Source organism: Prinia subflava, chromosome 18 (genome assembly GCF_021018805.1).
Source record: "Prinia subflava isolate CZ2003 ecotype Zambia chromosome 18, Cam_Psub_1.2, whole genome shotgun sequence".
In the NCBI taxonomy this organism is placed as follows: Eukaryota; Metazoa; Chordata; class Aves; order Passeriformes; family Cisticolidae; genus Prinia; species Prinia subflava.
In genome coordinates, this window is record NC_086264.1 from 2,222,962 (window position 1) to 2,247,088 (window position 24,127).

At 46.7% G+C, this 24,127-nt stretch overlaps 1 protein-coding gene across 2 annotated transcripts in view; it reads right to left on the reverse strand.

The window, feature by feature from the left end:
- Positions 1 to 24,127, reverse strand: part of FRAS1 (Fraser extracellular matrix complex subunit 1) — a 109,026-nt gene that overhangs the window by 34,705 nt on the left and 50,194 nt on the right. For both annotated transcript variants that reach the window (XM_063415489.1, XM_063415488.1), the window contains exons 14-27: positions 21,707 to 21,850; positions 20,225 to 20,365; positions 19,663 to 19,803; positions 18,735 to 18,908; positions 16,560 to 16,700; positions 15,175 to 15,318; positions 9,069 to 9,221; positions 7,375 to 7,521; positions 4,409 to 4,555; positions 3,625 to 3,765; positions 3,396 to 3,536; positions 3,034 to 3,177; positions 2,415 to 2,685; positions 1,089 to 1,173 (exon numbers count right to left, since the gene is read on the reverse strand). In XM_063415489.1, coding sequence (XP_063271559.1) covers positions 1,089 to 1,173; positions 2,415 to 2,685; positions 3,034 to 3,177; positions 3,396 to 3,536; positions 3,625 to 3,765; positions 4,409 to 4,555; positions 7,375 to 7,521; positions 9,069 to 9,221; positions 15,175 to 15,318; positions 16,560 to 16,700; positions 18,735 to 18,908; positions 19,663 to 19,803; positions 20,225 to 20,365; positions 21,707 to 21,850 — 2,114 coding nt within the window. The remainder of the gene's footprint in view (positions 1 to 1,088; positions 1,174 to 2,414; positions 2,686 to 3,033; positions 3,178 to 3,395; positions 3,537 to 3,624; positions 3,766 to 4,408; positions 4,556 to 7,374; positions 7,522 to 9,068; positions 9,222 to 15,174; positions 15,319 to 16,559; positions 16,701 to 18,734; positions 18,909 to 19,662; positions 19,804 to 20,224; positions 20,366 to 21,706; positions 21,851 to 24,127) is intronic.

The window sequence follows — 24,127 nt, forward strand, 5'->3', positions numbered from 1 at the left end:
TTCCCAGGGTTATTAGGGATCAACAGGCAAAATTCCCATCATTAAACCTCACTTAAGTATTCTGGGGCAGTGACTGCAGCTCTTTCTTAGGTGAACGTCCTGCTGAGGTAAACAAGAGATTAGGCTGAGCCAAGATCTCAGCAGCAGCCAGAATCAATATACACACGGCAGGATCAAAATCCACAGTTTGTCTTATTCTTAAAGGACAAACTAGAGCACTTCTAATTTCCAGAAGTTATGGGAATGACTGATATGGAATATAAATCACTCATGGTGAGGGTGGAGGCTGAGCCAGGTTTGTAAGCAGGAAGGAGCCAGCACCAGAAGAGTTCTGTCCAGTCATTTGGTGCCCCTCTGAGGATGTAAGTGGGCCTTAAGAATGGCAGATTCTCTTTTGCACTTTAAGGTCTCCATTTGTAAGGATATGCCAAGTAGCCACAACTTCTGATCGAGCTTTCCACCCTGGAAAAAGCTCAGTACAAGCTGCAAGATCTCCCTGGAAACCTGGAACCTGTTAAGGTGCCTGTACCCCCTCCGAGGTGAGACCTACGTATTGTGCCACAGACTTTAAATAACAATAATACAGGAGACACAGGCACTTGGCAGTACCACCACCTTGCCCAGGCCCAGAAGTGGTGAGAAGTTTAAGAGAGACATTTTAAATAGCTCCTGCTGATTTAATTCCCAGCTGTCCTAGAACAGACCATTGAACCTGAGTGTCAAAGCTTCCCTGCCATCGGGATCAATCCTGGCCCAATTGCCCTGCAGCAAGGGGCTGAACTGGAGCATCAGCAGATCCAAGGGATAATTGGAGCAGTAGGGATTCCTTAGCTCTCACTGATAATTGCTCCATGATTGCACAGCTGCAACTCCCTGCATAAGCAAAATGACACAGACCAACTTCTCCAGTTAATTCCCCAAGTCCCTCTCCTCCATGTGACTCTTGGCTGCCGCCCCAAAGGGAGAGTTGAGTCCGATTTGCCTGTTCTGAATCCCTGCTCAAGTTCTGCCCAGCTCCTTTGTTATCCCTGCAAGAAATCAGAGCTTCAAACAGTACAAAATTTGGGGTTGTTTCCAGGCTTTGTTACCTGTGTTGAGAAGGCTTGAATGTTGATCACCTCATGGTGGGAGAACGACTGCTGATCACTGACCTTCAAGGAAAACTGTCCTTTCCTAAACAGGTCCCCAACAAGCCAAAATACAGGATAATATAAATTAATGAAGTACTCTTCCAGGACTCGATAATGATAAGCACATTATATATCCAGCAAAAATGACAGGCTCAGTGACAGAAGCTTTAGCTCAAGTTTTCTCCAATTACGTTTTTATAGTATTTTTTCCTGAAGATTCACAACAGTCACAACAGGTAATAAACCACCTTTAGCTGTGCAGTAATATACCCTCATCTCCCTTTAAGTAACGTTATCCACACCGGATGGCATCCCCAAGATAAAGTGCCAATTCCAAACGTCAGCCACTCACTGCTAAAGAAAAATGTCACTTATCTGCCTTCAGGACTTGCCAGGATTTTCCCTTCCCATTTACTTTTCAGTGGTGCCACCCAAACACCTTGAAGTTTCAAGTAACAGTATAAATAATAAATAGAATAATATTTAGTAATGAAGTAGCTTTGTTTCTCAAGACATGATGCTGACATTTCATGGTGACTCCCAGGTAGACTGAAAAAAACAGGATACAGGAACACATGCCTGAAGTCTGGTGAACACCAGCTAACCCTTGGCATCAGGACACCTTGAAAGTCTTCTTCAGATCTTATTTAGATTGAAGACCTCCCTCATTTATACAGCCAGATACTTAGAACAGTTCCACCGATGTCACTCTGGTGCCAAGGCTTTACAGTGATGCAAATCAAGTGTGGAATTTGGCAGCGTGGCTGCCTTATTGCGTGGCTGCAGCGAAAATCTGCTTCTTTGCAACCTCCTTGCAGTGAGAGCTTTGCCAGCCACTAATCACCACTAATTATTCCAGGGTTCTAAGAGAGCTCAATACTGGAGGCAAACAAGGAACTGCTGAAGGCAAACTATGCCAGAGAGCACAGCAGTGACATCACCTGAGCATCCTTCCAAAAATATCAAGAACCTGTGGTAACAATCAGACTAATACGCCAGTTTTAACTCCCAGCAGAGCATCCTGAAGATGGGACAGATTCCTGCACCCCAAAAGCACAGAAGGTTTGGGAGCTGGGTCACAGTGACCTCTTCTATCATGAACAGAGAAGTTCTGCACCACCAGTTACACTCTGGTGCAGTGTAAGTTTGCTGGAAGTTGATTTAGCAGCAGTGGGAAGTGTGCCTCCCTGCAGGAAGCACAAGGAAGAAGGAAATACCTGTTCTCAAGATACAACTTTTCTTTTTGTGAGGCAAGAGCTCAGAAGAAAGCCTTCCCCCGGTCACCTGGGCTCCTCGCTGCCGTGCACGAAGCGCACCTTCCTCTCCCGCAGGTCGGTGCAGCTGAAGCGGCGGCCGCGGCTCAGCGGCAGCTCCTGCCCGCGCAGCAGCAGCACCAGGCGGCCGGCGGAGGGAACGCTGTCCACGACGAACAGCGGCTGCCCCGGGGCGCCGCCCGCGTCACACAGGCCCAGCAGGGATGGGGCTAGGGGCTGCACCCCGCCGATCGCCACCGTGAGCGTGCTGCTCACACCGGAGCTCGCGGGATGCCGGCTGGCTAAGGGGAAAGAGGGGAGAAGTGTTACTGCAGGAATCGCCACGGGCTGGGTTGGCATCATGCCACTAATCTTTGGGTGCCCTGTTCATTCCCGACCCAGGCGGACTGCAGTGCATCCCAATCCCCACCATGACTTGGGGAAATCACTTCCTGCCTTGCTTTCCCCACCACAGAACTAAAAGTCAACACTCTCTCGCTTGCCCTGCAGACACACTTGTAAATCTTCATTTAGAATAAAGAATGGGTAAGTAACCACTAAACTCGATTCAGGAAGGGATTTCCCCCAAGATATTTTGTCACTGGTTTTACACTGATGATAAATGGTGCTGTCACTTGAGAGACACTCACCTTCTTCACACTCTCTGGTCCGTGTGTTGCCATAGAAACCCTGGCCACAGGCAGAAACACAGATCTTATTCTTCAGAAACGTGGTGCTATCACAGAGGTGGCACAGGCTGCCACTGTCACACTCCAGGCATCCAGGAGGACAAGCTGCATGGGATGGAAAGCACAACCCCACTGAGACACTGCAAAAACACTGCAGCCACTGGTATGGAGAGCTGTCCCCAGGGTCAGAGCAGAAGCACCACCATGTGTCTCACCTACCTGACAAGGAGAGTCAAGATAGAGAGCAAAGAGTTATGACAGAAGCTGGCAGAGGTTCCTTCCTCATTTTCCCGCTGTCCCTGTACCAAGCTCGCTGTGCTCACCTGTGCACTCGCGCCGTGCCTCGTCTGCGTGGTATCCCTGCCCACATTTGGGAACACAAAGGCTGCCCAGGAGGAAGAACGGGGCTGGGCAAAGGCTGCACTTGTCTGCTTGGTGGCACCGAAGGCAGGGTTGATCACACCCTAAAGAGACACAGGCAGAGTTCAGCTTGACAGCTCTTGGGAGGCAAGCAGGGAAACATGCTGGAAGAAATGCTCTGTAAAAACTCACTCTGGCACGTGTCTGCTTCCCGGAAGAAAGCTGGAGGGCACTCTTCCACACAAGCTCCTTGGTGGAGAATGTGGCCTTCCATGCACTGCAGGCAGTCAGTCCTTTGGGGACCTTTGCAGGCATTACAGCTCCAGTCACACTCTGGAAGAAAACAAAAATCAATTCAGGGCAGCCCTTTCTGGGGTCACCCTACACAGAGGCTTAGAACTTGGGGTCTGCGAGCTGTGGGAAAATATCACTGATTTTCATTATGGAACACTCTGCTGCAGAGTTCTGGAAATCTTTCAAGTCACATGTCTTTTAAATCACTCCAAACTGCTGTTTCTGCAGCCATCCAGTGATGCAGGATTTAATAAGACAGAGAGAAAGAGACAGGTAAGTACAGGAGGCCAGATAAGCCCCCTAAAAGAGACTTATCCTGGCAAGCTCACTCGTTATCAGCTGACCCGTGACTAAATGAATTGCTGGACCTGACCCCTGAAAACTTTGCTGGCTCAGTTACAAAATCATTTACAAGAGAGCGATTTGCAATAATCTTGTTCCACTGAAAGGCTCAAGTATGTGACAGCAGGCTGCCTAAAAAGCAAAAAAACCCTGCAGAAACCTTGCAAGGAACCTGTCACTGAACAATTTTCCCCTTCCTACACCCTTTTTAAAGCAGGCCACCTGCACAGCCCCCGCTGCCATCTAACGGATTCTTAGCCGAGCCACTTGTATTTATTTCTATTTCTCTTTCCTTTTTTTTTCCTTTTCCTCTCCTTGAAACCAGCAATGTATTTTTCACCTCTGCAGGTGTTGCTGGAGAAGTCCAGGTAATACTGCTGAGCACAGCTCTCGTACTGGCACTCCCCAAAGAGCAGGACCTTGGCTGCATCTCTGCACGACGTGCAGCCGGCGGCCGAGTCGCAGCTCCGGCACTGGCTGCTGCAAGCTGTGGAAAGACAAGGAAAACCAGTGTCATTCCCGAGGCACCGCTGACTGCACCAGCAAAAAGGTGTTACCCTGCAGCCTTGCTACTCCTCTTGTCCTCTGTGGAGACTTCAGGGGTTTTGCTGGTTATGTTCCTTTTCACGTTCTCCAAAATGTAAAGAGCCTCTTTGAGAACCATCTGGAATAGGCTGGAATGTCCCCTCATGCTGCTTCTTACTCTCCTCAGGACTGGTCAGGGTAAAACACTGACCCTGAATCCAAATGTGTCTCTGTTTTTTTAGATTTCCTTTGTGCAACCTGCATTTCATACAACTCTTTACCCAGAAACACAGACATTTGGAGAGCAGAGCAGACTGCTGCAATCCTTGGTGGGACTAAAGGCCCATTTAATTTCACTTAACGTTTCCACCTTTTTATCTGCACACAGTGTGAAATTCTGGAGCTGCAGGGAGCAGTAAGGATGCCAGGAAAAAAATAATTCAGGGATTTACTGAATCTAGGATCAAAGTCCAGAGGTTCAGAATATTTCAACTCACCTCTTTGATGTCCAGGAACTAAACTTTGCAGGAAGCTGTACTTACAGTTTGGGTGATAAATACTGACATGTTAATTCAAAACACAGTTTTATAACTAAAAAACCTCCAGATACCAGAGTAAATGTGAAAATACCCATGTTGCTCTCACTGAAGCAAGAACACAGTGTTTTTCAAAACAGTTCCTTGTTTTAGTGCCTCTAAAAAATGTTACAGAAAGTCTGCATTTTACTGATGTACAAATGATTTGTAGCAAAACGTTTGCCTAAAGAATCAAGCAGCTGCTTTTAGGTGCTCTCGTGCCACTTCTTTTTCTTTACTTAAGAATACTACGTGAAGAAACCACTTTTTTAAAGTGCTCCAAAGAACCAACTATAAAAAATACAGTGTAACATTCTACATGAAGTCTAAATCCATGGAAATCAGGCTACCCATGGAGGCATGCCAGAAGAGTAAGCAAAATCTGTATCTGGAAGCAAACCTGTCTGCTTGTTTTATCAGCACGACTCCGTATCTGCATTTTTAAGCCCATGAAGGACTCGTTAAGCTTCTCACTGTTCCTGGGCCAGGATGTCACTGAGTTTAAAAATATCTCCCCGAGCCCATACGTGCACTCAGCATCTCTCTGAACCTCATTCCAACCCCGAGTTCCTCAAAAGTGCAAAGAGACTAAAATAAATGTTCAAGAGAGACCAGATTTTCTCAGCCTAACAGCCAACCTCCGATTAAACAATCTTCACTCCCTCCAAGTGGCAGTTTCCCAGCAGCCTGGGACAATTTGTATCTCCGTGGCTTATCAGCAGCACTTGAAATGGCACAAGTGACACTTGGAATGACAAAAATCCAACACACTTGGTCTTGAGCCTCCTGCTCCAAGGATTACAAACACTTCTTAAAAAGCCATTTGAAATAAGGAGATTAGAGTAGCTGAATTAGCTTGCAAAAGAAAAATCTATTTGCAGTTGAGCCCCTGAACCAAATTCAGGAAGGATGCAGGCCTCAGGAACATTCCCAGTCTACCTTGATATGCTGAGGCAGGAGCTATCTACAGGAAAGCTTTCATTAGAAAGGGGCATGTTAATTTGGAAGGGAGATATTCTGGTGCAGCAAGCAATAAGAGAATCCCTACTGCAGGAGGAAACTGAGTATTTTGTTGAGCTTGTAGGAAACTAGCCAGAACAGCAAGAATCCTTTTTTTTAATTCCTGTTTATTACTTTCCTTTTTTTATTATTATTGAATAGCCTGGGGGTTTTTTGCAATAGAAGAATGGTACAAGTCCTTCCAGCTATTTTCTTGAACTTATGTAAGGTGTCTCCATTTCTGCTGATCAGATGGAAATAATAGTTTCAGGAGAACCATCTATTCTAGCAAAAGGCAGGTAAAGCTGACAACCACATCAGTTTCCTCCTCCAGGACCTCATCAGTGACAACACTGGGTCTAGGCAGGATGACACTGATACCTGGACACAGTGCAACAGAATTATTTTATCAGAAATCGAGAGAATTTAAATCAGGGTAGTGTGGGACTTCACTAATGTAAGTGTTCAGGTTCACAGTGACCAAACCACTTCAGTATTCACTCATTTTTAGCATGTGTCTTATAGTGGGATGATTAAAGCAGGGCTTTTTCCTGCTTTTTATATCTTGGGACCGTAATACTTTGCATTTTGCATCAAGCCCAATAATTATGAGAGGAATAACCCAGGGCCAGAGTGAACACAAAATAATAAAGGAAAAGAGAGGCCCTGAGAGATTCACAAAGGATGGCAAGAGTAGGATAAAACATAACTTAATCACAGATCATTAGGATCAGCTCAGTGTGTGTCTGCCAAGCTGTACCTTGTTTCTCCTGGGGTTTCACATGAGGAGAAATGGCCATAAATGCTACAGTGCAGCTTCCATGGCATGTGCTGGCAGGTAGTGCAGTGGGGAGGGGGTTTGCCTTAGTAAGGATTGATTAAAACTGGTCTCAACTTGCCAAGTTTTCATCAAGTCCAGAATCCATCATAGGGAAACCTACACAAATGCTCCTGCAGGTTTTTACAGCAGGACACAAAGCCTCTTGTCTTTGAGGTCAATAACAAAACTGCAACTGTTTTCAAATTTCAACCCTGCTGTAGGCTCTGCTCCCGAGGCAGCTCATCACCTCTGTCAACTCACATCGCGTTTTTAGGCACTTGAAACCTCTTTTTTCCAGGCAACAGGAACAGTGAGCAAAGGGACAAGAAAAGACACGTTGGTAAATGCACTGTGGGGAGGAGAGGTGGCTGGGGGAGAGGCACTCACGTCTGCAGGTCTGCCTGTCATCCCTGTAGTACCCCAGGGAGCAGAGCGGAGCACACGCGCCCGTGTGGGACAGAACCAGGCTGGCGTTGCAGGAAGAACATGAGAAGGGACCCTGGCCAGAGCAGGTTTTACATGAAGGGTGGCACCCTGCAGGGACAGCAAAAAACAGTGTTTCTGTTCAAGGAACAGCAGGTCTCAGGGCAAGTTTCACAAGCTTCAGCAGAAACACTCTCAGACACTGAGAGCAGGGACGGTGAGCACCAAAGACTCGTGCCAAGTCTAAGCCCTCAGTGGTGCACAGTGCCTCCTGCCCAAGAAAGGATCCTCTCCTTTCTTTCTCTTTTTAACCCTTTCTCTTCAACCTTCCCTTCTTAAGAAAAACCCTTTCAGGATCTGGCCAGGACCTGTCTAACAGAAAAGAGTGAAAAAAGAGTTAGCACATACCTCCCTCTCGTGCTTTCTCCCAACTACCTTCCTCTCTGTCTGTGTAGGAACCATCTAATGCTTTTCTGACAATTCCACCCTTCTCTGAATATTCACATCCATCCCTTCAGCAGGAATTGCACTGATGAAGACCAGATTATCTCCATGCACCCTCTCCCCACTTCCCTCATGACTTTTCAAGCTCATTTCTTAGTCTGACTAAAGAGATATAAAATATCACAGTGGCTGAGGCCAATGTACCCTATTATTTTCCCCAGAGAGGCTACATACAAAATTATTAGTCTGTTTTACTTCTTGACAGGCCTTTACCCAGAGATTGATGCCATCATTACACCTATCATGATAGGTGTAAAATTAATCATGAGTGAGAGTGGGCGAAAGAATCAGAAGTGACCACACTGAGCTGTGCTGGGATTTTAAAAGCCAGAACAAAATGTCCTATGAGTCTGAAAAATGCACAACTCCTTTTAAATGAAACCTTTAAAGGAAAGGGAAAAAATGTTATCCCTAGGCTTACATTTCCAGGAAGGCAGAACCTCACTCTCTCTCTCAGGGGCCTTTCCAATCAAGTGACACAGAGTATGTTTTATAGCTCTGAGATCTCATTTATCAAAAACAGGTAAATAAACACACAGCTCCTGGAATGCTGGAGAGAAGCTTTGAAATATTACCCACCCTAAACTAGATCAGGAAATGCCACTTCTTGTGAAAGGAGCATCTACATTGTGCTGAATTTCTGGTCTTGGTTCCTTTCTCTGAAATTAAAGTGCAACACCCTTCGCTCAGCTTTGAGCTTTACCATGCGTCTATCAGCCACAGAACAAGAAAAGGAACCTGCTTCTTTTTAAGAGCCCAGGGAGTATAAAGCAGCTCAATGACTGGAATATGAAAGCACATCAACAACTAAAAGTGGAGGAGATGCAGGGACAGCTCAGAAAATAAAATGTGCCACAGGTGCAGCCTTAAAAGCTGAGTGAAATTGGCTTTCTGTTTTAGGAGCTGCTACAAGCCATCACCTTCTGGGCCATTACTGTGGCAAGACAAGCCTCAGTAACAGACCTTAGTTAGGGTGATGCTCCATCTCAGGCTGCAAAATATCCTGAGAAACTTCAACCAGCAGGGAAAAAACAAAACTGCTCAAGTGCAGTGAGCTGCCAGCCGGACAAAGCCTCTCTGCTAAAGAGGAACCATCTCATGGAAGTTCTCCCAGAAGAAGCTGCAGCCCCCTGGTGTGTGTGGGAAGCACTCACTTTTGCAGGCGCCGTGGTCGGCGTAGTGTCCCGGAGGGCAGCCGGGCAGGCAGTGATCCCCCAGCAGCAGGTGACGCGCGTTGTGGCACTTCAGGCAGACGCTGCCGGTGTCCCGCAGGTTGGCCACGCACTGCTGGCACAGGGGGTGGCAGTCTGGAGGGAGCAGGGAACAAGGGACACTGAGCACAGAGGGACAGAACAGAGCTGAGGACTCTGGGAGGGCATTGATGATGGAACTTTGAGAGCAAATCCTGCTACCTCAAACTCCCGCATCCGAGGAGCATTCCTTTCCTCCTGCCTCCCCATCTTGTGCTCTTCCTGAGCACCACAACATTTTCCTATGCATCCCTCCTGCCCCATTCAAGCATCCTCTTTCCCATCTTTAAGTCAGCTTGGGAAAGCTTTGCACAAAGCCAGCTGAATGCCCCTTTGCTTCCCAAGACCCTTCTCTGACTCTGAGTGCCTCTGCCTACAGGTTTCTCTTTAGCTCCTCTGGAGGCCTCAGGCACTCACCTCCCTCTGCTCCCACCACGGAAAAACGAGGAGCAGAAGCTGTACAGCTGTACAACCTTCCCCTGTAATTCCTGCTGTTCACATTTTCCCACACAAATGAGACATCCATACCCTGAAACTGCCACAGCAGCCCTCAAAGCCAGGCCAAGAGTGGCATCAAAGTGACTCAAAACTTTTTCCTTTTTCCATTTTTTGCTAGCAGGACACAAGCTTGTGTCTCCTGACCTCTGCCTGAACTTAGGTGCTTCAAAAGGTTTGACAACAAGTCTTTTGTGTGCACAAAGGTACAGTGTAAGGCAACCTGGAAGCCAAATTAATCCTCATTATGGTAATTGAGAAAATTATAAAGGAAATGATGACTGTCTTGAAAGATGTGTAACAATGAGGCTTGATTTGAGTACCTGGCCTCTTGTCAGATTTCTGCTGCAGGTTCACCTTTCTGTCTTTTGTCCCCTGTGACAGCATTACTACAGATTGTCAAGCAATCTAAATTTACAAGCTGAAGACAGGCTCACATCGGAGCCTGGAGGAATTCTGCATCCACAGCTGCAGGAGCGCGGCAGCGACTGGAGCCTCGCCCCAGCTGACATCACACAGGGGATTCTTACTAAAGACTGCTGCAAAAGCCCAGAAGCAGCTCAGAAATTCATCCAGTCCTGACTGCAGGCAGGGATCTAAGCTTCTCAGAGAGCTGCTTCCTCCACCTCCTGCTTTTACAGGGTATAGAATCCATTGAGTTTCTGCCCTGTGCTCTCAGCCTTGGAGCTGGGAAATTACCAGCCAGAGTTGGGGTAAGGTGTGCAGGAAGAGACTCTGTGCTTCGGATAAAAGTGAGGCAGCACACGAGGTCATGCTCCTCACCCCAGTGATCAACCTCAGAACCTCCTCAGAGGGCTTACAGCTCACAGGGGTTATTCTGCAGCTTCCCACTGTGCAGGAGAACAACTCCCTACCCAAGGCATCAATCTCATCAATCTTCACAGCCAAAGATCCCAAACCTACATGACACCAGCGTGGACAGACCAGCCATCTCCGGAGTCCCTGGAGCCAGAAAAGATCACATGCAGCCCATCTTAGGGAGCAAGGACAATGAGATTGTCCAAAATGCCTCTAATTTGTATGGGCTGGAGGTGGGGTGATGAGTTTTATGCACTTATAACCAATAAAACTAACATAAATGCAATTACTTTTTTGTACTTCCATGTTTGCCCAGTAATACACTGACCCTCCTTATTGCTAAAATAATACTTCTCCAGTTGAATCTCTTGCTGGAGCCACAAATGGGAAACAAATCTGGTCAAAAGGCTTTAATAAACAGAGCATTAAAACGAGGTTGAGAAAATGGAGGGCAGTAAAAAACCCGACATTTTCCCAAACTAACATTTAAAACCCTAAGTATCTACAAAACTCTGTGCTGCTGCTGCAGAGTTTTCTCTTCACAAGGCTCTATTTTCACTCCTACGAGCGGCAAGAGTTTTCTCAGTTACTGTTCTAGGATGAATCAGCCCCATCACTCTCTTGTTCCTTTGCAAGCCTGGAGATCAAAGCGCACACAACACCAACAAAAAACCCAGGGCTGACGCTCATGGTGAATTTGAGGGACACTGGGGAGTGAGTGAGAGAGCGAGGGAAGAACTGATGTGCTTTGTTTGGGGAGAGATGATTTCACTTTTTCACAGCAGGCTGCCTTTGAAGCAAGCACTGAGAGAAGGGGGATGTTTTCCTTGTGCTTCTCAGTAACACCCCACAGCCCTACTTGTTTCCTGCTTCTGCCTTCTCCCTGTCAATCCCCCCTCCAGCCTGGCCAGTGGGCACACTACAACCTGTGGGATTTGGGTTTTCTGGAGCCTTCACAACCCCAGCTGGCTGCACGTTAGTGCAACACAGGTTAGTTAATCCCCTTAGACCCCTTCCACTGTGCAAACTGGATTCTTAGCAAGTCTGTCACCACTTTGCTCGTAGTCCCAATGCCTCCCTCCTCATCTTTCTGAGACTGCTGACTTTCCTCCCACTCTCCAAACAAAATATTTTCCTGCTCCCCTTCCAGCTGGCTCTGATTTCCTCCTTCTTCACCTCTGTACAAATATAATCCCCATCACCTTCCCTATCATTTATCTTCCTATAAAGCTACTTTAAATTGTAAAGCAAAATGAAAATACATGGATTTCCGGATTTACTTGACTTCCACACTCTCTTTAGCTTTCTCTTAGGAAATAAAGCAAGAAAACAGTGCCCTTCTTATATGGAAATTATCTGTTACAGATTGTTTTAAGACAAAAGAGGCTGTTGGGGAGACAAAGCCATCTCTGAGGAGTTTGTGAATGCTCACAAAGGAAGCCAGTGGCCTTTCTGCCTCTCAGCTTCACCATTTGCTAAGCAATCACCTGCTCATATTGTTTAAACACATCTCTCCTCTTAGGAGCTCTCCAGAGAAGTATTTCCTGATGCAAGTTTTGTGCTGTGCTCTAAGGTGAGACCTCAGGTTTACAACAGAGCACGACTTAAAATCAGCACTGAAAACACTTTACAGGCATCTCAACAGGCAAAAAGTCTCTGGTCTTAACAGTAAATCCAGAAAGCAAGTCAGTGTGGTTGGTTTAAAAAGATATGCAACACTGACCAGGATTTTTGGCTTGTTTTGGTTGTTGGAATGTTTTTCTTGTCTCTCTTTTCCAAAGGGAATCTGTCACTCAAACAAGCAAAGTGAATTCCTGGTGAAGTACAACCACGTTTGCAGGGATCTGCCTGCATCCAGTGCGAGAGCTTCCCTGGGCAGTGTGAGGTGGGAGATCCACAGCTGGATGGTGTCTGTCACAAAGGAGCCCAGACCAAGGCAGGGAAAGGGTTTTTCCCTGCCTCTGGCAGCTCAGCTGCTGTATCTGGGAGGCTGCACGCCAGTGAGTAAGTGGAGCTAAGCCCCTCTTGCTCTGCTCAGCGAAACTCCAGCTCTCTGTGATGATATCAATGTCTCCCTAAAAGGACAGCAACAGCTCATTAATTTTACAAGGAACTGAGTATATTTCTTGTTGTCAGAGTGTCCCTTCTGGAATTTTAAGAGCAAGGCAGCAAAGCTTGTTACAGGCCCCCTCCTGAGCGAGCTCTTCTGGTTTAGCTTTGAACGTTTTCCCAAGTGCACACAGCCTGGGAAAGCAAGGGTCTGCTAAACACAGGCATTGGGAGTTCCCCTGCAGCTGGAGGATGCAGCTGGAGTTAAGACCAGACTACAGGGGATTCTGTATTGGTGTTCACAGTTTTCTTCCACACCATTCCCTCTGCATTTGCCTAACTGCCCTTCCATGCAGTCAGGAAAAGATCAACAGGGAAGCTTCCAGGTCAACAAGGAAACCTCAAATCAGAAAAGCAAGGGCAGGGGTTTATGAGCAGGACAAGATTTTTAGCAGTGGTCGGGATTTTTAGACTGGTGATTGCAAAGTTTCCTGAAGCTGAAGTCAGGTTGGACAAGAGGGAGAGGCAAATCCCAGAGTATTTTCGAACTGGGAAAACAAAACCCACAGAAGCTGTGAGATCCAACAGGGGCCAGCTAAAGTCTCAAGCACATTACTGTACGTACACTTGGGCTATAAAATAAAATTAATCAGTTGAGCACTCTCAGGGAAGAATGGGCACAAAATCTGCATGCTCAAAACAGAGCTCAAAGACTCACTGATTTTTCAAAAGTTGAGGTCATTTTGTCTTTCTTCTGCTGTGAAATGCTTATTTGATTAACTGCTGAAAACAAGACTTTTTTTTTCCTATTAACAAGGCAAATGTTCCATTCCTCATTCAGGTAACATGCACAATAACACCATTAATTCCCAGGCAATGGTTTGGAGTGACAGTTGGTTTTCTCCAGCCTCCATGAAAGGTTTTCCCCTCCAGGTCCATAAAGTATGGCAGGTGACTGTAATGCACAGCAGGCCCTATAAGCCATAACACAATTCAGCCTGGAGAGTCGGGAATTAAAGATAAATGGGAAGATAATTGTAAAAATATATTGCTTTGGGAGGTGAAGGAAAAAGCTTTGTTAGATTCTGATGCAAATCATATCTTATGAGAGTGTCAGGAGTTTTAACAGTCTATTTTATGGGACAGCTGCTCTTTAACTGATAGTTAATAACTTGCAAGGGCAAATCCAGCATTTCAATCAGTGCTGAATGAGACTTAACAACCTGGATGTGGAGCTCTTTATCTCTAGGAGAACTGGCCACAAACATCCTTTGCTTAAACACCAGACATAAATTTGGCACAAAGAGCAACACACTTCAGACTGCAGATCCGGGGCCGAGGTGCAACTTTTTTGTCAAGGCAAAAACCCCTCAGTTATGTTCCTCTGCAAGGGTTCTCACAGCTTCAGTGGGACACAGAAACATCTGGACACTGAGCGTTCCCATGCCACAAGGAATGCCCTCCAGACTGCCTGAGAGAACCACTGCTTCCAGTTCCTGCCCAGCACTGTGACATCTCCCTGATCACGGGGATTTGGGAGCAGGATAATTGGTCCATGACACCAAACAAAGGGATAATTAAAGCAGCAGAATAAACCCTCCTCAGAAAGATTTCTGACTGATGACAAATGGTACTAAGGTTTTCCCAGCAGAATTTACAGAGGAAGGCCACTTTTCCATGAGACTTCATTCGTAGGAAGCATAATTCAAATGAATGGGGAAATAAGGTGGAAGAAATAAAGTGGCTAGAGCTCTGATGTGCCAGGACATTAGTAAGTACCACTGTATCCCCTGAAATTGTACAGGACAGAGACACCTCTTTACACTGAAATGCTGAATTATTACCAGGATGTAGTCATCTGACTGTATGAAACATCTTGATTCCCCAACCTGAATTCCTAAGGAGCTGTACAGTACTTTTAGGATATTCTCCTACTCCTCACACACTTTCTTTCCCTGTTCTTTTTGTCTCTACAGACAAAACAATCACTGTTGTTTAAAAGGAAGATGAAGAAATGGTTCATAGAATTAAGCTGTAGAGAGCAAAGAAGTCTTTCATAAAAAAACATCCAGGACATAGATGTAAGCAAAGAGAAGGCTCTGTGAAGGGAAATCATATTAAACTGAGAACAATGGAATCTCAATGGATATATTTATTACTTCTAATGCATTTTTCCCTTTTCTTAGGATTCCTTATCTCATTTGGAACTGCTCAGCCTGGATTAAGCCTCACACACCGTAGCTTTTTTTGATAAAGAAAAAAAAATGGCTTGATAAAGCTCAGAAATCGTTGGAGCAGTTCCCAGGATATGTTTATACGTGTCTGTGTGATGGATTAAAAGCGATTTTTCTTTTTAAACAGATAAACGCAATCAGTGGTTTCAGATGATGGGCTTAAGTGCAGGCACTGAGCACCCACACAGCATAACCCCTATCCAAAAATCCTATTACCTCCCAAAAATGCACACAGCAGCGCCTGCTGTGCCAGCTTTTCTTTAGGGCCCCATAAACTGCTTCTTTGGATCACAAATTTTAACTTAACTCCTTTTCCTGAAGGTCTGAGCAGGACCTAAGCAGCTTTGCTGGCAGTGTGAAGCAGCAGTTTAATGGCACAGGCAGATCATCCCCCAGCAGCTCCCCTTACTCACCCACACAATACCCCACCAGGTTGAGGTACTGCTCCTCCTTGCAGCCTGTCCTGCACTTCCCACGATCCAGAGTGGCGTGGGGGTGGCAGGTTGAGCATTCCCCATCAGAGGGGCCATGGCATGTCTTGCAGGATGGATGACAGGCTGAGGAAGAAAATCAACACTCCTGTTATGCTCCTGGTGCACCCTCTCCCCTCCCTTCCCAAAACAGCTCCCACCATCATCTACTCCTACAAAACATGGGCATAAAATGGTCTAATGGCACCAGGGCCTGTAAGGTTGTGGTTTGGAAGACTCATTTTGAATAAACAAGGTGAGGAATGGGTTGTCAGTTTAAGAAATGTGATTTGTTCCCTGCATTAATCAAGGCACAGATCTACACACAATATAAAAGAGAGAGAGATTTGCTCTGGTATTCCTCCCTGCAGCATATGCCTGTGCATATAAAAACCAGAGTGGGATGCACAGGGGAGATAAATTAAACTTCTCCTGGGGCTGTATGAACATCATTGTGGAGTTTGATCTGCATGAGAGGAAAACTGAGGAATGATTTCTCCACCAAGCCCTCCCAAACTGAAACCTCTAAAGCAGGAGTGCCCTGCCAGCTCATTAGCCATTCTGTCTGCTAGAAGCTCAAAGACATGGAGAGAAAGTGGCTTAAGAGCACTCAAAAATATTTCATGGACTTTGTAATCTTCCAGCTTGAAAGACAGATGTCAGATTTCCATGCTACAGATCTGAGTGAGATAAAAATACTAAGGCTAATAGTCAGTAAAAAATTCTTAAAAACTACTTTCAAAGCTCTTTATGAATAAAAGGACACAGCTTGCAAGATGCCACTTTCCTGACACTGAAATTTTGTTTCTAAGACATTTATATAAGCCTGAAACTACGTAAAGCAGCACTCAGCAGTTACCTCAGGTATAAGGTGGCACTGCACACCTCAGAAGTGATGAATCTTTACAATGGCTTGCCAAATAAATCTATTTATAGAGTCGTTACTTGGCTGAATAAATGGAATAAGAGCAATGGACTTAAGAAAAGGTTTTTCTCTCTAAATTTGAGGCTTTGCCTAATAAAAGCATTTTATATTTTGGTGTTGTCCACAAAAGAGTTTTTTCCACAGCACACAAGCTAAGAACACCATCCTGAAATCAAGTACAAAATATCTTCAGGGGAACGGTCCTGAGGAGCAAAACTGAGTGCAATTTATGATTCCAAGTGTACGTCCCTCTCCCATTAGGAGGAGATTCCGTTCCCTGAAATGGGACCATCCTATTCTCCCCTGAAAACACTTGACAGCTTCATGAGAATCTGACAGCAGCTCCAGTTACACCGAGCAATGCCCGCGGGACGTGCCCGGGTGGGGGCAGCAGGGCACTCACGGGAGCAGCGATGCCCGCGGCTGAAGAGCCCCTCGGGACACGCGGGGAGGCACCGGCCCTCCAGCAGCACCCGGGCGGCCGCGCAGGCCGTGCACTCCTGGGAAGAGCTCCCCACGCAGCCTGCACAGGAGGGGTGGCACTCTGCAGGGAAGGGAAAAACAGAAACACACAGCAAGACAAATTAACGCTGGCTTATTTGGCGTCTTACTGCCTCAAAATGTGGCCAGATTGCTTTCTTCCCAAGGATGACAGGAAGGTATTTTTCCTTTACAGGATCCTCTGCTTGTGAGAGGTAGAAAGGAGTTCAAAGTAGAGAGCAGTTCCTGAAGATAAGGAGCAAGCAGAGACAGCTGCAGATTTAATATTTGTTTGTACCCACACAGCTCATTACTGAAATGCAAAGCTGAGCTGCCCAACACCATGTGATGCTGTTGTCTTCCCCGGAGGAGCTCTGGGGTTCTGCAAACTTACCAGCTGCTGCAATCACCTTCTGTGATCACCCTGCAGTTACTCCAGGCAGGGTTTCCTGTCACTGCACAGGTATCATCAGCCATTCTGGGGCAAATACCCACAGAGGTGCAGTGGCCACCTCCAGCGAACGCTCATCACAAGGAGGATCCAGCAAGAAGGAAGAGTGAAGTTAAAAACTGCACTTCTTTCCTGGCACTGACCCTAAACCAAACCACCTTCAACTAAGCCATCTGATTTAATAAATACAGAAACTCACTAGTTTAAAACCTCATATTTATTAGAGCAGTGGCTGGAGGCCACAGGTTCCATCCTGTGGGTTGAACATAGACCTCTGGGCTCTGGGGAGGGAAGACACAGGGCTGGAGACATTAATTGAAATAAAATAAATGATACAACTACATTTAGCTGGCTGCCAGGGAGATACTCAAGGTCCCTCCCTCCCAGCCCAGGTCATTCTATGACTCTACAAAACCCAGCATTTTGTCCTACATGTGAAAATGCTTCTGTTCTGCACAATGCTGTGGGATTGCTTTCTCAAAAGGTTGAACTTACAAACCTTGCATGAATGTTTTACAGTGAGAGCTCCCAGTCTGACATCTTGAACACTCTACAATAAATCAATTTCTACAATAAATCAAACTCCCACTCTAATGCCACCCCTGACACAGCAGAGCCAATACCACGAGGGGCTGTGCTGGGATTCTTGCCCCATGACATAATTCAGGGCTGTCACTGAGCTCTGCTCAGGCCTGTTCACCCACCTGGGGCAGGGATATAGGGATTCCCTCACACAGTTTCTACACCACAACCTGGACTCAGCCAGGAAAAACCATTACCTGCCAAGGAACAGCCCCTGCCTGGATTGTACACTACACTCATGCCTTCAGGATTCAGTTCAAAGCACTGGGTACCTGTCTAAGTCACTGATTAAAACAGAATTGCTTTAATAAAAAAAAAGCGCCACTTCCTTTTTAACATCCTCTAAAGCAAAAAAATGAGCTTGTACTCATTCTACTGAGCCGAGCTGAGACAAAGATATAATCAAAATAACTGGATTTTAAATTATGTCCACTTTTAAAAGATAGGTCTTTTCCAACAGGAAGAAATACCCATCAGTAGCATTATTACTCTTGTTATTGCTACTACTTTACTTAAGTCACGATCTCTGACTGGTGGGAAACCACACAGATCTCCAATGTACCTCACATTACCCACTTTCCCAAACTCCAGCCCTCATGGAAATTATTCCTAGTTGGTATTTCAGGAGCAGGGATGGCAGGTGTGCTGCAGGGCATGTCGCACAAGAGCTTCCTCAAAGAAAACTGCTGTGGGATGTCTTGACCTGCTCCAAGGGCTAAGAAGGAGAAAGCTTGGTCTTTTCTGAAAAGGATTGAAGGATTGATCCTGCTTCAAAGTAAGTCAGTGCTAAAAATCACGTACTCAGCTTCAGTGGAAAGGAGGCTACGTTGGGCAGGCTCAAACACAGGCATTTAAAAAGAAAGTACCTGAGTCTTTTAGTGACGAGTCCTATGTAGACTACATTTTCCCACAGAAGTACTAGGATGTGCCATTTGGAAAGTTACAGAGTTTAAACACTCATGGCAGTCAAGAGGCAAGCACAGGGCTCCCAGCACGTACAAATCAAACACGGTACGAGCTCCCCCCAGACACCCAAAGCCCAGGGCTCTGAACAGCTCTTCTCACCTCTGCAGACTCCTGTGCTATCCACATGGAACCGGGGTGGGCAGAGGGGGAGGCAAAGGCCATGGAGAGCTCCTTCCCCGGGCAGGTGAGGCTGCAGGACGTCCTCGGGCGCGCGGCACCGCAGGCAGCGCGCGGGCCCCGGGCCGGCGCAGGAGAGGCAGGACGGGTGGCAACCTGGGCACAGGGGGACAGAGCCATCAGAGCCACAGCTTTCCCAGGGGGAGGGACAGGGGACAGCCTTCCCAGAGACAACAGCAAGGCCCAGCAGCATCTGGTCCTGAGTTCTTCAACTGAAGAGGGATTTTAGAAAAGTACTTTGGCATCATTCCTCCTGCCCCCAAGGAACGGCTCTTTTCCTGAGTAAAGCTGATGAACAAATAAAAAACTGCAGCCCTGTGCCACAGGCAGCCAATTCTCCTTTAATTTCTGGAACTGCAACAGTGAGCTCAATCTCACTAGGAGGGACAGCAAGAAATGACAGTGTGAAGGGCTCACATAATGCACAAATTCACCTTCCCAATTTTTGCTTTTCCCACTACTGCAAAGATGACCTCAGTCTCTGCAAATCTACCAGACGTATGTGGAATTTCATACCATGAATATGTGGAATTTCATACTAGGTATATGTGGAATTTCATAACAGGTGTATGTGGAATTTCATCCACCTCTTAACTCATATTGAGAAAGACCTGGAAGTAATGTACATTATTTCAGCAGTGTATACAGCAAAGAAAAACAGAAAAGTCCCTGAAATCACTAAATCCTGGGGGTGTGAAAGCAGCAAGTACGTGGGAAAATTCACTTCTCAAAGCAGAAAACAATCAGCAGGAAAGGCAGGAACTAAGCATTGGCTGCTTCAGCATAGGATAAAGCAAAAACAAAACCTGGTTTACAGCAGCTGGGAACTTATTCTAAGTACAGAGCTTACCCCTGCAGATGTTGTGATCCTGGTAAAAACCCTCTCCACAATTCTCCAGGCACTGGCCCTGGTGCAGTGCCAGAGGGAAGGAACAGGAGGTGCAGTGAGTGGCCAGAGGTCCCTCGCACGTGGAGCATGAAGCGTGACAAGCTGATAAAGAAGCAGAGCACACAGGACTGAAACATCCTTTTTTTACTCCTTGAGAGTGCTGTGCTGACTACAGCCTTCTCCAGCTGTAGAGAACTCCCAGCTGGAATGAGACTCAGCTAGGTGAACTAATGAGAGCAGAAGTGCCCATGTATGAATAAGTACTGATAGCAATAACTCTCCCTCATGTGATGTTTTGAACATGTATCTCAGCATGTTTCACAAGGAAAAGAGGTTATTTGGAACAATCCATCACAAGTGAACCAAGAAAACAAACAAAAAACCCCAACCAAACCGATTTCCCTGTCCCCACTCCCATTTCTGTGCTCTTAAAATTCCCTCCCCACATCTGGGGAAGAGCAGACAACATGAGGAGGGTGCCCTGAGAGCCTAGGAAAGGGTCATGCAAAAATTCACCTCCTACCTCTGCATCTCCCGCTGCCGCTGGGGAAATGTCGGTCTGGGCACTGAGGGAGGCACCTCCCCTCGTGTAGCAGCTTCCCTGCAGCACAGCTCACACACCTGCCTGCCTCTGGAGAGCACCTCTCACAGAACTGCCCACAAGCTGCCAGGAGAACAGCTCATTAATGACATGCACCCAATTAGGGAAGAACAGCAGAGCCATCAACCTCTCCCCATGTATGGAGACCACCCTATAAATCTTCACATGGCAGTGTACAGCAAGCAGCAGTTACCAGACCGTTCAGGAAAGAGGGGGCGAAAGGTGATTTCAAAAAATATTCATTTTCCCCCTCCTCCTTTTCTCTAAAGTGGGAAAATGCAGCTAAAATCAAGCATGATAATTTTTCTTTCTTTTCTTTTTTTCTAATCAATTCCTGTGCTCCATATTATCCCAGGCAATCAGCTCTGAAGTGAACTGACCTGTTGTCTAAGAGCACCATGGAACTCTGGCTTCCCTAAGGCAATGTGCTGCTGGAAATTTAGAATAGTCAAGTAGTTTACTTAAGCAATTTCTGTTTCTTTCCACTAGACAAAGCAAATCTCCAGCTGAGTATCAAAATGCATGGCTTTTGGTAGAAGATGAAAGGTCTGAATCTCAGAGGTTTCAAGGAACAGCTATGGGGTTTCAAGAAACCACTGGCAATAAAAACCCAAGTTAAATTTCCTTTTCAGCTTATATTATTTTCAGGTATAAGATTTCAAGCCTGCACACTTAAAACATAGGTGAATAAAACTGCCTGGTACAGCCATCAGCCAAAATTAAGGGGAACCTGGTCATCCAGAAAAAGCACAAATAGCAACAATTTTGCCAGCACGTTCCAGCTTTTAAGCTCTTTCTAGCGAGCTGTGGCCCTGACATACCTGTGTGAGCCACACACCTGAAGCCCCACAAGCCCTGATTGACCATGGCTAGTCCTCCCAAGCAGCTGGAGGTGGCTGCCAACAGCAATCCAAGTTAGACTGGAAATCAGGCAGCAAATGTGAGATTCCGTATTTGAGATTTTTTTTCCCCCCTCAGGATCTGTTTGACTTAGGTCTTTTAATTCCCTCTAGCCAACTCTTCTCCCTTTTTCCAGCAAACCTTCCCAGCTCCCAAGGCACATCTGCTGTGCAGGTATTAGTTACTGTGATGCTGAATTATAATTAAATTTACAGAAACCTGCTGGCAAAGACCATTTTTCTTTCCGCAGACAAATGGATTTGTCAAGCTCTCAGAAACAATTCAGGTTTTCAAGCTGTTCGGCGGGGAAGAACCCCTGAAACCTTTCAGCATCTGATTAGTGCAAATGAATTAATAATCTCAAAAAGAAACAGCAGCTTGCCTCATCCGGTATGAAAGCACAAGGTGCAGCTGCCTTGTCAGACATGAATAAAGTCACAGCTGCTGCACAGCTAAACGAGATATTGATTCCTGCTTGTGCAGAGCATTCTCACAGGTATTTACCAGTGCAGATGCCATCCTTTGGGTAGAACCCCTGGGCACAGCTGGCCAGGCAGAGCCCCGCTTGGAGCACATGTGATGGGTCTTTGCAGGACAGGCAGTGGTTCTCAGCAGCTCCCCAGCACGAGGAGCAGGACTCGTGACAGGCTGCAGGGGAGAAAAGCATAGGATGAGCCAACAACCCGCTTCCAACCAGCTCTCTTTGCACCACTTCACTTCTTCGCAGGTTTGCTCAGGCTTTCACTGCTGCAGAAGATGAAAACTAACAAACACAACCCATTGCTGCTCTTGGGTTAGAATCTTTCATCCAAGCCATCCCGGCGGGACAGCTTCCAGCTGCGTTTTTGCACGTGGAATGTGACAGCACACAGATCAGAGCAGTTAGTGTAGCTGTTATCAGCCCAGGAAGAGTGTTGGGAACACTGTGAAGTCCCTGGGGCTGCACAAGCACAAAGGGAAATAGGAAGAGATTCCATCACAGGCTACTTAAAACTCAGATCCTCGGGGTGACTGCTGACAGTAACTCAGCTCCGGGCACAAACACAGAACTGCGCTGCAGGGCTGCAGTCAAGTTTGGCAGAATGAAAAACAGGCCAGCCTGCTTCCAGAAACAACTCCTCCTGTCCCTCCACGTGCAGAAGGAACTGACTTATCGGGAATCCTCACATGGTCAGCCTGAGTAATTCCTGGAGAAAATATGGGACACAGACTCCTATCAAATCCTGTGCTACCAGTGTTGCAGGAATGGGGCAAATTACAGTTCTTTTAGCTGTTAAGGTTTTTCTTTTTTTCTCAATTACACCCAAATACGTTCCAAAGATGTTCTTCAATTCATTATTTCGCAATAAGGCAAGTACATGCTTGTGCTCCCAGTCTGTGGCAGGCAGGAGAAAAGGGAACTTCTTGATGTTTGCCCTGCAAACACGTCTGAAGTTGCAGCCACCCAAGAAAAACTCACCCATGAGCAGCATCAGTGCGATGCAGAAACCAGCAGGCACAGCAGCAGCTCACCCACAGAACTAAGAGCACATTATACAGGACTCATATGGCACAGAGGGGCAGAACACCCCATCCCAGGGGATTTCAGTGCTGCCCAAGGCAGGGAAGAGCTATCAGCTCCATCTCCCACAGAGGAAACTGGAATATCTGGGCTTAAGAGCAGGGAAAGGGGGAAAGACACCGGACATTTGAGCTCATGCCCAGCACATGGCCCTTTGGCATTCTGGATGCTCCTTCTCCACACTTCCACCTCAGTTTATTTTTCCTTTTCTTGTCTTGATTAGCTGTTTGCTCTCCCCCTTCTCACCCTCCCGTATCTTTTTCCCTCCACCTCCTTCCTGATCATTCCAGGCTCTTCTGGTTCCTGAACACTCCAATGTGAGAAGTATCTCAAAAGGACCCTGGGCATCCTCGGCTGAATAGGATCTTCCCCTCACAATCCCAACACAACAAACACCAATCATCCCACCCCAAGGCAGAGCTGGTGCACAATTTCCTGCTACAGTCCATAATTTCCTTTGCTGATAAAAAACCCTGCATCTCATTCCAGCTTGGATGATTCTCAGGGCATGTCTACACTCAAAAGTTAACTGCAGAGTATGAGTTCATGCTGTAAATTTCTAAGCAGTGAAATGTCCTCACTTCACCTTCCAGACCTGCCTGTTTTGCTCCTCTCTGAGCTCACTCCAACTTTCAACACGCATTTGAAAGAGTGGGTGCCAGGACTCAGATCCTTTAATTGCAGACTTCCCACTGCACGGCTGGGACCCCTGCCTGTTAACCTGCTTCAGTATGTCAGCACATCTGAACACTGCCAGTCGTTTGCAAAGTTCTCAATTCCTCCCTAGAGGTGCTGATCCTTTCCAAGAGACACTTTTCCCTGCTGGCAGCCTGACTGTTTTTAGAGAGTTACCAGTTGGCTCTTGCTGGCCCTTGGCAAAGCCCTGTGAGGGTGGTGAGGCCCTGGCACAGGCGTCCAGAGAAGCTGTGGCTGCTCCATCCCTGGAAGTGTCCAAGGCCAGGTTGGATGGAGCTCTGAGCAACCCGAGACAGTGGAAGGTGTCCACAGCAGAGGGGATGGAACACAATAATCTTTACAGTCTCTTCCAACCCAAACCATTCAGTGACTCCCTGATTCTGTGATTACACACCCTGACTCCAGAATCCCTGGCTCTTTCAGCACTGGACCACTGCCAGGCTCAACAGCTGCTCCTCACCCAAACAGCCAGGCACCAACTCCACAGAAAGAACAAGGGGAAAATGGAAGCATTCAATGAGCCACAGTCAGCTCAAACATCTTTGCCTGCAGCAATGAAGTGGCTGTGTGAAAATAAACCAACAGAAGTGTTGCACGGCCAGGAAGCCGTTCCCACCCCGTGGCTATTCCCAGTTTGGATTTGTAGGGGCTGTTTTGCAGCTCTCCAA